The sequence below is a fragment of the Protopterus annectens genome, chromosome 2.part2, assembly GCF_019279795.1.
Source record: "Protopterus annectens isolate FY-2018-M chromosome 2.part2, PAN1.0, whole genome shotgun sequence".
NCBI classification, from domain to species: domain Eukaryota; kingdom Metazoa; phylum Chordata; order Ceratodontiformes; family Protopteridae; genus Protopterus; species Protopterus annectens.
In genome coordinates this window covers 524,265,358-524,278,359 of record NC_056730.1, presented here as the reverse complement: position 1 = coordinate 524,278,359, position 13,002 = coordinate 524,265,358, and the positions used below count along the sequence as shown (strand labels likewise).

At 39.9% G+C, this 13,002-nt stretch overlaps 1 protein-coding gene across 2 annotated transcripts in view; it reads right to left on the bottom strand.

Moving 5' to 3' along the window:
* The window catches only part of IDH3B (isocitrate dehydrogenase (NAD(+)) 3 non-catalytic subunit beta), a 687,127-nt gene that overhangs the window by 204,381 nt on the left and 469,744 nt on the right, over nucleotides 1-13,002 (bottom strand). For both annotated transcript variants that reach the window (XM_044063995.1, XM_044063993.1), the window contains exon 10: nucleotides 9,977-10,071. In XM_044063995.1, coding sequence (XP_043919930.1) covers nucleotides 9,977-10,071 — 95 coding nt within the window. The remainder of the gene's footprint in view (nucleotides 1-9,976; nucleotides 10,072-13,002) is intronic.

Here is a 13,002-nt window from a genome sequence, read left to right as displayed (position 1 = left end):
TATGCTGACTACCTATGGTGAATGGTACTTACTTAGCTTTATACAGCTGCTGAGCTATGTCGTTGAATATGGTTAGCTGCCACAGAAGGCAGGAAGGCAAGAGTATTTCTTCAGGTGGTAGAGTGTGTACATACTGTAAAGCCTTCCTGTGTACAACTGCAGTGCTCATCATATGGTCTCTGTGATTATCATATTATTCATATTTTATCTTCCATATGCAGGTCCAGATATGGCAGATGGAAATAGGGTGGCTGTACTTACCTCAGCCTCTGCCAGCAGCTGTGACTACTGGTGTGTGACTATAGCCTTGTCTGTATGCCACTCAGAGGGGGGGGGGGGTTAAGGCTCTTCTGCTTAAGTTGACATGCTGGGTATCAGGGAAGCCATCTCTAAGGAGCATGAAGACTTCTCCTTTTTTTCCCACAAATACATTTACTGAGGTTTTCCAAGAATAAAAGAATATTGTACAAAAAGTAAAAAAAAAAAAAAATAGAACCTGAACCAACTATGACTATTACAATCCAACTAACAATACTTAATTTATCAACTATGTACATGTACACCATCTACAAATAAACTGTCAAGATTAATAACATAAAAAACTTCTACTATGTTTAATAATCAGTAAGTGAAATGTGTGGTGAATAAACAGACCAGTGATCTTTTAGTGATTTAAATAAAAGAGTAAGCAAAATGAATAAGTGGAGACAGACTCTAATAACTAGTATACAGTTCACAATAACTTCTCAAAGATAAATTAAGCGTGTAAAGTTGTGAATTACTGGAATAATTATAATCATTTTTAACAATGTGGGATTCTTTTATTTTCAATTAAAAAACAGTGATTAAATGAGTTTGCTAATGTTTTTAAATGTCTGAGAGACATATTTGTATTTGTACAATTAGTCATACTTAGAGAGTTTAAATAAAGCCTGTTCTGAGAAATACATAGCTTAAGGAAAGAGAAACACATTATCAAAATGAATAGGTTATTTTTATATGTATATGAGAATGGGATATAAAGAATTGTTAGTTAGCATGGTATATCTTTTATATCAGAAATAGTTTTCTGAATTTTAATTAGTAAGACATACTAAATCATGATTCAAGGAATGTCAAGGCAACACAATATCCAACAAGTCCAGAAAGAACAGTCAGCAGAAGCAATAATACGTCCTTTATTAGACTACAGCTCACCAACAAACAGAACCAGAGTGTAACTCAGAAAAGAATTAAGCGCTTTCATCCACCATCATGTGGACTTCTTCAGAATCTGAGAGCGTCAGTCGGTGCTGCTGGCGGTATTGGGATCCTGCTTAAGTCTAACATCAAGCGCTGAAATCAATTTGAATTGGCGCCAAAATGGATTTAAATAGTGTGTTTATAATTGGTTAATTGATTCTGAAGAAGTCCACATGATGGTGGATGAAAGCGCTTAATTCTTTTCTGAGTTACACTCTGGTTCTGTTTGTTGGTGAGCTGTAGTCTAATAAAGGACGTATTATTGCTTCTGCTGACTGTTCTTTCTGGACTTGTTGGATAATTAGTAAGACATCCCATAGTTGTTTGGGATATAACATTCTTCTTCTTCTTAGGGCAGTTAGAATGCATCACCTGTGGTGACTTGGAAGCAGATGCTGGTGGCAGATGAGGTCCGCTGGCAGCTGGATACCTGCATGAACAACACGGACTGTGTTCTGGAGTGACACATGGTAGGTGTCACTGAAGGAGCAACTGGCCCACAGTTTGGAGAAAAATACAATAGCCCTCTGGTCCAGTCTGGCAGCTAAGCATCACCAACAGCCCACTCATTTCTCATTCTGGTGTCATCCCTCCTTTCCGTATCACTGTCTATCCCTTGCTCACTGTCCTGGCCCGTCCTCCCCATCATCTGTTGTCTACACTCTGTGTTCATCCATAGTACACCCCACTTTTTATAGGTTCACCACCTCTGTCAGTCTTTGTTTGTCTGCACTAGTTACCTGTCCTTTTCTCTCTATCCCCATCCAAGGCTATCCTTCATTACCTTTCCTTTCTACCCTTCTCTTTTCATTATCAAAATGGGACCTATCCAACAAAAATATTTCTCCTTTCCTTAAATTGTGTTCTTTACTGCTCAACCTTGTGAGTCTTCCTCTGCCTACTCCACTCCCCTCTCGTACTTTTTTTATCTACCCCTTTTCTGCCCCATTTACATGATGGATACTATGGTATATACATCTACACTGCTCTTCCTGCACAGTGCTGAACTATCCCATGCTGCTCTAAGTGTGGCACTGTACTGCAGTCTAGTGCTGGTGGTCACATGATGGCATGCTACTGCAGGAACTATCTTAGGAATAGTAGGAGGGTTTATTCATGACATCATGTATATTGCTCATGATATGGCAGCTCTGTATAACCATCATCTTGCTATAGCACTGGACTACTTATTAATGCTGTCCATCTTCAGCTTTATGTGGGCCTTACACATACATAATCAGCTTTTGGCTGTTATGCACAGAGAGTCTCCTCAGCTTTAGTACTGCACTCCACACTGCTGTTTGGTATTACAAATTATCTTAAGTAAAAGAAAAGAAAAATGTTATTTGAACTCATAATTAGAAAAACATGATTTGTTCTACGAGTAACAGAAGTCATTTGCTTTACAATATTCCTGACTTCGTACATTTTCTTGATATATTCAAATAATAACAATTTACATGTCATTGTTAGCACGTGTAAATGGTACGCTGAAAACAAAATTCTTTTCTCTATCATAGGTAGGTACTAGGCTATCGGCCCTGGGGCCTACATAAGCCTAGCCAAAAAGGTTCCCTGGCTTTTGCCACCCACGAAAATTAATTTCCTGTGCCCCTGTCAAGCAGTGCTGCAGAAGTGATCCCCGGGGTGATTTTTCTATTTCCCATCCAGTTGTCAAGATTTTTCTTAAAAGAGGGCCAATGAGGAGCTTTGCTTGACATGAATGGGCAGTTTGTTCCAGCATATGGGAAGTCTCTGGGACAGGAATCTATCTCTCCAGTATGTTCTATTTATTGTGGTGACAAGGTTTAGGTCCCTGAAGCATATGGTTCGGAGAGATAGGGATTTCTTTAAGTGTAGCATGTCCAACAGCTCTGGGTTTGACATAGCTTTGTATGTTAGGCAGAGATCGCCTCTGAGTAGGCGATATGCGATGGAGTAGAGCTGGAGTTTTTTGAGACGGTCTGTGTATGGCCTCTGTTTGAGGCTGATAATCCTCTTAGTGAGGTATTTCTGTGGCCTTTCCAATTGTTGTAGGCGTCTTGTGAGATACATGCCAAATGGGGCATTGTACTCCATAATGGGTCTGATAAGGGATGAGTAGCCAGGAGCAATGACCTCCTTTTTTCTAGAGGAGAACCCTTTTGTAATGAGGTGTGCCATGTAAAAGGATTTCCTGACTACTGTGGCGGTGTGGTTATCAAAGGAGAGACTACTGTCCACCTGTGTCCCGAGGTCTCTTATCACACTTTCAGTGTTTAGTGAGCTACCACCAATGTGGTGGTTCATGGGTGCCGAGTTTTTCCCAAAGGGGATGGCAATGCACTTCTTGGCATTGAGCTTGAGGCCATGACTTTGACACCAAGCTTCTGTCTCTGTCTGGCCCTTTTGTAGAATGTCTACATCATTAGGTGATTCTATTATGGCTCCCAGTTTGCAGTCATCTGTGAACTTTGTTAGCCAAAGACCTTCTGTGCTGGCCTGCACTTCAGAGAAGTAGATGCCGAACAGGAGAGGACAGAAACATGTGGTACTCCACTCGTCACTGGCCTGAAGTCGGACTTTGGGTTGACTACTTTTACTGTGTGGGTTCTGTCCGTTCGCCAGTTGGCCACCCAACTTATGACATAGAGATTTATGCACAGCTTAGAGAGTTTATCTACAATTCCAGAGTGGGGGATGGTATTGAAAGCATTGACGAGGTCAAGATAGGCTGTGTGCACTACCTTGCCCTCATCTATGGCTCTAGTGACTGCTTCAAAGAAGTCAATCAGGTTTAGTAGACATGATCTACCTTTTACAAACCCAAACTGAGTGGGGTCCAGGGTTTGGAGGTTACCTATATCTTTGTTTATAAGCTCCAAGATGATATGTTCCATGGCCTTGCAGACCAGGCTCATCAGGCTAATGGGGCGGTAGTTTCTGGGGTCCGTGGTGGCACCCCCTTTGTGGAGTGGGATAACCATCACTGTCCTCCACTCAGTAGGCACATAGCCTGAGGTGAGGCTATGATTGAACATAGTACTTAGGTGGGGTGCCAGTTCGTTCTGTAGTTTGTGCAGTACGCAGCCTGGGATGTTGTCTGGTCCCACGGATGCTGTGTTTTTGGCTTTGGAGAGTGCAGTCTTTACTTGTTCATCCATGACTACAGGGGCTTTGCATTCTTCCGGTATTAAGATGGGCCCTTAGGAGGGTGAGAGGGGGGGGTAAAGTTAGAACTGAACCTATCTGTCAGGATGTTGGCAATATCGGTTGGTTCTCTATATTTAGTGCCATTGTGCTGTAGCTCAGAGCAGATCTGAGTGTTTCCATTGAGATGCTTGACATAGCTGTAGAATGCTTTGTGACTGATTTTGGAATCAGTGGCGATTTTATTTTCATAACTGGCTTTGGAGGATTTTATGAGGGATCTCAGCTTCTTGCTGAGGCTGACCAGGGAGTTCTTCTAATCTTGGGATTTTACTCTTTTTTTGCAACAGCTTCTTCCTTCTGTTGTAGAGTTCTTTATGGCAGGGGACCACCAGATGGCTTCCTTTTTTTGGAGGATAGTGTCTTGGTTCTGTTGATGATGGCACGATCCATGCACTCGTGTATGTGCTTATACAGTGCATTTGTGTAAGATTCAGCAGTTGTACCTCTATTTTCTGTCTGCATGTGTGTCATGAAGTTTGCCACTTCTGTCTTAAAAAGCATGAAGTTGGCTTTGGAGTAGTTTTTGATGGTGGTTTTCTTAATGGGGGGGTGGGGGTGGGATATGGATGTCTAGGGTGATTAGCTTGTGGTTGGATCTGACCAGCGAGGAGTTGACCTCTGGCGTGGAACACCGGTTACCCATATTGGTAATGACCAGGTCCAGGATATTGCTGCCCCTGGTGGGGGTGTGGACAAGCTGATCCAAGGCGTTGGAATTTATGAATTCCAGTAAACATTGAGCGAATGAGTTGGTATACAAGTAGTTTTCCCAGTTGATGGTGGGGTAGTTGAAATCGCCCATAATTATTGGGTTGTACCTTAATATTTTCCAGTATCTTAAGAAATGAAGAGTGGGAATCCTGGGGTGTGGTGGGGGATCTGTAACAAGCTACAACCTGGATTACAGTCTTGCCCAGTGTTAGTTACACTTGGATAATTTCAGATGCATTATGTTGAGCAACTAGCCTGGAGGTGTGGATATCCTTAATGAATATGGACACGCCTCCACCTTTAGTGTTTCGGTCCAGGTAACGTGGCCGAAAGGTGTGGTATGAATTATAGCCTGGTAATGCAGGGGTGTTCTCTGGAGCCTTGACCCAGGTCTCTGTCACTGGACAGATGTCGATGTTCTCCATTTTAAGGAGTGCGAGTGAGTGCATTTTGAGGTTTAGACTTTTAGCACTGAGTAGCATTACCCTCAGAGTTTACTTGCTTGTACCCGTTATGGTGGTGAATTTGTCATTTGAACCTTGCCTAAAAAAGGCACTATAGGGGTGGCAAGAGCAGAATCCCAGGGGGTGACAGGTGCAGGCCATCTCTGGCAAGGCATCATGGTCTGTTGACTATGTCATCCCAGGCAGACAGATACTGGCTCCCCTTAGAATGACACCAGAAGCTTAGACAATTGTTGAAGTCAATCATTTTGCCCTTGTACTGTGGTATCATTCTGGGTGATGGCAGGATGCTACTCAGGGCTAGGGTCATACCTGCCTGGACTACAAGATCCGAGAGCTCCTCCATGTCTCTTTTCATGTAGTTCAGGGAGGTACTTCTCAGGTCATTCACACCAACATGGACAATGACAGAGTTGTATTTGTACTTGTTGTGGAGTCACCTGAGTGCATACATTATATGGCAGATCCTGGCACCCGAGAGAGAGCTGACAGTAACTTTCTCCTTGTTTAGCTTGGTGAGAGGGACATCAGTGTGCCTGACTATGGAGTCACCTATGACTAGTATGTTGTTTTGCCTTATGGGCTGAGGTTGAGTGGCACACTGATTTTGTGGGCTATGTGTAATTTGGGTAGTGTTGAGGGGTGGTGGTTGTCTGCATTTCAGCTTGGGAGGTCTCTGTTGCTTGGGCAGATTTTTTGAGATGCCTGAGAATGTGAGCATCAAGAAGAATAATAATGCATATCCAACTGTGAATTTTAAAGGATAAAACATAAAACAGTGTTAAACATGACTGCTGATACTGAAACAAAGGCTGATGATAGTCTAAGATGAAGCTGAAATACTCATCAAGTATCACGACATGCAAAACAACAAACTACCAGAAGAGGGATCTTACTGTCTGATATAACAATTACACTAAATGAATAAAATGAAATGAATAAATAAATAATTAATTAGTAGAGGTGGCTATATTATTTATAGGAGTGTCAAGTTTGTTTTTGTCACCGCCAACATATGTAGGTAAAATAAACTGAATGTAGAAGCGGATGGCTCATGTAAGATAAAATCTGGACAAAGTCAGTAAAGGATGAAAGGGACAAGAAGCAGTAATTCAGTATTAAGGTACAAACACAGGAAGTAAATTTACTAAAGAAGAAGAATGAGAAATGAAGGCTTTTCTTATTAGGAGGGTACATATTTTATTGTCCTACAGGCTGCACAATCTTGATGGCTACAGCAACTGCATCAAATGCAAGCATAACAGTAGCTGAAGAGAAAATGGACTTCAGTTATTCAAACAGAAGGCCAGTTGTGCTAATCCGGCTTTATACACTGATGGCAATAAGTTAAACTAAGATAAAAGAAAAGACTGGTGCACCGAAGAAGTGTTTGTTTTAGAGTTTCCTCACCATTTTTATTTTGACGGGTGGTTGAGGTGACATATAGCTGAAGTATAATAATGGCTGGTAAAAAAAACATAATTAGAAGAGAATGACTGGGTAGAAAAAAGATGGAACAAGTGCAGACATGGACAACAACTACATGAATTAAGAATGGCAAGTGTGTTAAATACATTCATAGGCTAATAGGCAAGTACTACGCTAGCTGCCCTTGAAGGCCATTTTAAGCTTAGCCAATTTCCCACTTTGTGCTCGAAATAACCTACTCCATTTGATTACAATTAGCCTTCCTCATCCCATGGTTGATTAATTATCACTCCTAATGAAAATGATGGGATCATACTATTGATAACTTGAGGGGACCCATACATGAGATAAAGCATTTAAGAGCTGCCTCTGTCCACTGGTAGTACAGGGGGCAGTACTGGGGTAAATTTTTTGTTTCCTATCCACAGGTTTAAGTTGTGCTTGAACAAGGACAGGGATAAACTTTGTTTTATGTAGACAGGGCGTCTGTTCCACAGCAGTGGTATCCTCTATGAGATGCACTTACCCTCCAAACTATTTTGCTGATGTTGCAGAAGAGGTTTATATCCTTAGACCAAGTATTTCTGATGCCATTTGACTTGCTGATATCCAGTAAATCTATCAGTAATGGGTCAGAGGATGCCTTGCATGACCATCACAAGTCATCTCTTAGTAGTCTGTAAGCTTCTGAGTATAGTGAGACAGCTTTGAATAAGTCCATGTACGGCATACTGTTTAGGGCTTGTATCTTTTCAGTAAGATATCCCTCTGGGTGTTCCAGTTGTTGCATGTGTCTGGAGAGATACATGCCAAAGGGGTATTACATTCAATGATTGGCCTAATCACGGCTGATTGAAGGAGAACAATGACACCCCAAGATCCAGACTCAATCCCTTTCTTTATAAGCTGTGCAATATAGAAGGGCTTTCTTAGTACAACAGACATGTGTTGATCAAAAATTATGTCACTGTCCACATAGTTTCCTAAATCCCGAACTGGGTCAACACTTAGGGGCGTATTGTCAATGTGGTAGTTTCGTGGAATAGATGACCTCTGAAAGGTTAAAATAACCTTTAAGATAACAGAAAAAAAGTGATTAGAGAAGTTCATTACTATGAACCTATTAAATTAGTGTGTTAATAAAAAGAAAGATACGTTCCTTATCCCTTGTCGAGTTATCTAATGGGAGGCAGATGGGCCACTTGGTCGAAGCAGGGATATATTACTGAATGGTGAAAATGTAGTTAAGATTGAAAAGGAAAATAAATGAAGGTTTGGAGTATATAAGGAAAATATGGGTCTGGATTCATGAACACCTTCACTAAGTGTACACGATCTGTACTCAAGAACATCTCTACCACATTTTTGTGCTGTCTATTCACTTTGAAAGATTATACTAAGTGTACACATAGTCTACATTTTGTGGAAACCTTTATGAATCCTCCTCAATATTTAAGGCTGCAAGAAAATCAGTAGGAAAACTAAAATTAGGAGGAAGAAGGTGGGAGTTATGCTCGTCTTGTCTATTCACTCAGAACAGTGTACACAGTGTAGGCATTCATGAATCCGGCCTATAGTAGACTAATTAGCAACAAACTCTGGTTAGAACATTGAAAGAAAAGGAACAGAAAGAAGACTATGATTGATGGAGTAATGACTTTTATGATACAGCGATGGATGCAATAATATTAAGTGGGAATAGGATACACTTAAAGAAGAATAATTGGAAAAGGTATAGGATGGAGCTTCAGCATGACACTGTCACAGCTCAAAGTATCTGGCCGCAACCTCTTTGCAACAAGCATGTTTCTTATTCAAACAAAGTAATGTCTTTCAGCTTCTCCCATTACGGGTCGCCACAGCAGCTCACCGGTCCACAGACTGATTGGCAGTGGGGTATTTAAGGTGTTGAGTTGTCAGCCCAGCACCCAACCTTCACAGAACACACACACACACACACACACACACACACACACACACACACACACACACACACACACACACACACACACACACACAGACACACACAGACACACACAGACACACACCTATGTTCGTATTAATGTTTAAAATTGTTACAATTTTACATGGAACCCAGGCTAAGCCTGCAGCTGGTCAAACAATGATTAGGTTGTATCCCATTAAACAGTACAAAATAATACATAAATAAGAATAATATGGAAAGAGATTCAAAACAATGCATCCTCATGTAGAGACAATGAAAAGTAGTAAATATAAGAAGCGATGAGGTTAAATTGGGAAAGATTTATGGTATAAAGTGCATCTGAGTTTGCAGGGCATATTAAAGATTTATGATAGTGAAATGGGAGAGAGAGGTGGATAAAGATTTAAAGGCTGAACTGTACAGTCACCCCCCACAACAAAAAAGAAAGAACAGAAAAAGAATGAAAGTGTAGTTTTGAAAGGTACCATTTCCTTTGCAGTAGTAGAAATTATGTAAGATGGACTGCGTGTCCTGCAAACATGGAAGCAGACTATTATAACAGAAAGAAACACAGTAAAATTAAGAAGAAAGCTGTTTTATTACACACAGTTACAGGAGCATCTGTGTCAAATGTAATGACACATTTACTCTGTTGTGTAAATAATGGATATCTGTTGCTGAATTAACACTAATAAATGTTTAAACTAATAAAAGATGTTGACGATGTTGGCATTAAAAAAAATAATTCTGCTTTCAGAGTCTCAGACACCCAACAAGTTAATGAAGTTCCCAGCATTACAGCTCTACTCTAATGTCATTTGCAAATGATCTGGAATTCACGTTAGCGTGAAGGTTACGAGTACGCGTGATAAAACATGCCCTACTGAAATACACATGACTAATCGGTATAACACTGTGCTCTATTACAAACATCCAATTACTACATCTCTGCAGGAAATTAAGGTAGAGAGTTGAATTAAAAAAGGGTTCTTACTTGAGATGTCGAAGCATATTTGAGGCTGACAATAACATGGCAGTAGGATTTGCTATATTCCTCCCCACAGCATGGGCAAATGGATGTCGGGCACCCTAAAGAAGAAATACAATGGTAATACAAAACAGAACATTACTTCTGAGAAAAACATACGTAAGGAGAGGTCAAAGAAATATTTAACAGTCTAGGAAACACTGTTATGCAGTCTAGGTCTTTACACTTACCATGAGACAATAACCCCTACACAATATCAGATGAGATAAAAAAGATCCACAATTCGGCATACCTTTCTGGGGCATCTAATCCTTTTCTCTGATTTACCATAAATATGACTGCTTCTCTTTGCTTTATTTACTACTTACTTTCTGCAGAACTGCTGCCACCCAATACAATTGACTATAAAGTCATTATAATGGCCTTACAAAAGCAGTCAGTATAACATCATAACTGCTTTGTGAATAGCATGAGCAAGTGGGCAAGCGTCTACACTAGTTTCTGCAAACTTACCATGATGTAAGTACAGAAAATAGTCAACAGCAACTGGAATTTATGAGAGAAAATTGAGAAAGGAACCAATGCATCAGGAGCAAGCAACTACAGATAGAAAGGTGACAGATTGGGATAAGTCCTAGGAGATGTTTGGACTGCAGGCTAAACACTGCCTTCCCTACCAGGGACTGATATTAGAGAACATGCATACAGAAAGGGAGAGGGGAATCTTAAGGGAAAGACCTTCTCTGATGAGGGTTTTAGTCAAATCTAAAACAGAAAAAATGGATAATTAGTAGGGCATATAAAATACTGCATGATAGCTACAAGAATCAATAAGAAGAGAATAAAAAAGGTTGGGAAGAGAGATTGGAAAAGCAATTTACAAGAAAACAGTGGGAGAACATACCCAAGTATGCAATAAAGTTTAAAAGGTTTAGGATCTTTGCTTGGAAGTGTTTACATAGGCATTTCTAAATGCCAAGCATACATCAAATAATTTTTCCTGAGGTAAATAGCAAATGTTGGAGATGTGATGTGGAAGAAACAGGTAACTGGTAATGTGTTTTGGGGGTATAATGAGATGGCAGATTTTAACAATATTGGGTGAGCAAATGGCTGTAACTAAGGATATTATTTTTTTATTTGGGACAGAGGATATGAACTGCCTAGACATAGTAAGGCTGGATCCCTATAAAAATGTTGACACTCAAAATGGTGACTGCTGAAAACCTGAAAAAAAAGACCGTAACTCAAGAAAAGAACAGCAAATCTCAAAACTCACTCTTCTCCTTAAGACTTCTTTTTGCAGGGGTGCAAGGCCCCCCCCAACCCCCATGCACACCAAACTTGAATACACCAACTCGGAGATTGTCATATGTCAGAGAAAAGAGAATATTCAGAGAAATGGCATCTCGGACTTCGTATATGTAGGCTGATTCATGTGCCAAACCATAATGAATATCCAGTTCACACGTCTGCTCAAACAGTTGTAACTAAGCATGAACTGGAGGAGTATAAATGCCAGGCACTGTACTGTCCTTTTCTGGTTTTATCAGGTATAAAATAATATCTACAAATACAGCCAGCTTTTCTTGGCTACCATACCAATTATATTCTTGAATTTCTAAGTCTCTTATTTTCTTTGCCAATGGTTCTAAATACAGTGCAAATAACAAAAGGGAAAGACGACACCCCTGCCTGGTTCCTCTGCTCAAGTAGAAATTATCAGAGAGGAACCCACCTACTTTAATGTTCACTTCCGATCCCTCATTTATCCTCCTAATCAACCTTATAATTTTATCAGGGAATGCAAATGCTTCCTATGCCCTGCACATAAACTCCCAGCTTACTCTGTCAAATGCTTTCTCTGCATCAAGATCCACCAACAACAGTGGTATTTTCTTACATTCAGCTTCCCTCTGGATCATCAGTGTTCTGTTAACATTGTCAGATGTTTGACTCCCCTCCACAAAACCACATTGATCCATGTTTATCAATTTTGGCATCACCTTTACCATTCATTTAGCTATTATAGACATAACCACTTTATAATCATGGTTTAGGATTGAAATGGGCCTGTATGAAGTGGAATCTGATGGGTCTTTACCCTTTTTAGATATTACAGCCACCACCACTTTCTTCCAGGATGTTGTTGTTTCTCCTCCTCTTAAATGCTGTTAAATAAAACCTTCCAGATCTTTATCATTTTTTCCCTCCTAGCTTTCAAACTTCCACAGGAATACCATCTATTCCTGGGGACTTCCCTGTTGATTGGTTATGTATCACCATTTTTATCTCATCTCCTCCTATCCTATTAGTAATTGACCCTCATCAACCTCTAACCTTGGCTTATTTAATTCTTCCATAAACATTTCCATTTATACCTTTTCTTGATCTTCATATTTCTCTGCTTTATGCAGACTTTCATAAAATTTCCAAAATATTTATTTTACCTCTACAGGATCTCATTATCTTCCTTGTTACAGGCTCCTTAAGCTTGGTGACAACTCTTTCTACTTTCTGTTGCCTGAGTCGTTATGCTAAAAGTTTTTGTGCTCTAGTGTTATCAAAAAGAGATGCTTATCAAAAAGAGATGCTTAACAGCCATCTTTCTAAACTCATGCATATTATTGAGGCAATCCCTTATTTTCTGTTTAGCATCCTGCAATTACCCCTCTTCTTGTTCTGTGAGATTCCCCCTATTTTGCAATACTTTAACATGTCAGTCCCTCTAAATAATTCTTATTTCTTAGCCATCTCTCCCTCACTTTTATTTCTACCCTGTTTTTAAACTCCACTTTAATTTTATCCAACTTCTTAGCTATATTTTCAGAAGAAATGTCTTATCTTCTCTAATAACTCCTGAATAATTTCCACTAACCATTCCTTAAATTCCTCTCTTTTCAACAGATAGGTGGGAAAGCACCAAGTGTCTCATTTTTATTTCATTACCCTGTGTTTTTACTTTAGTTATTATAGGCGCATGATCTGAAATAGTTTCAATTAAATGCACAAGTTCCTGTGAAATGTAAGTT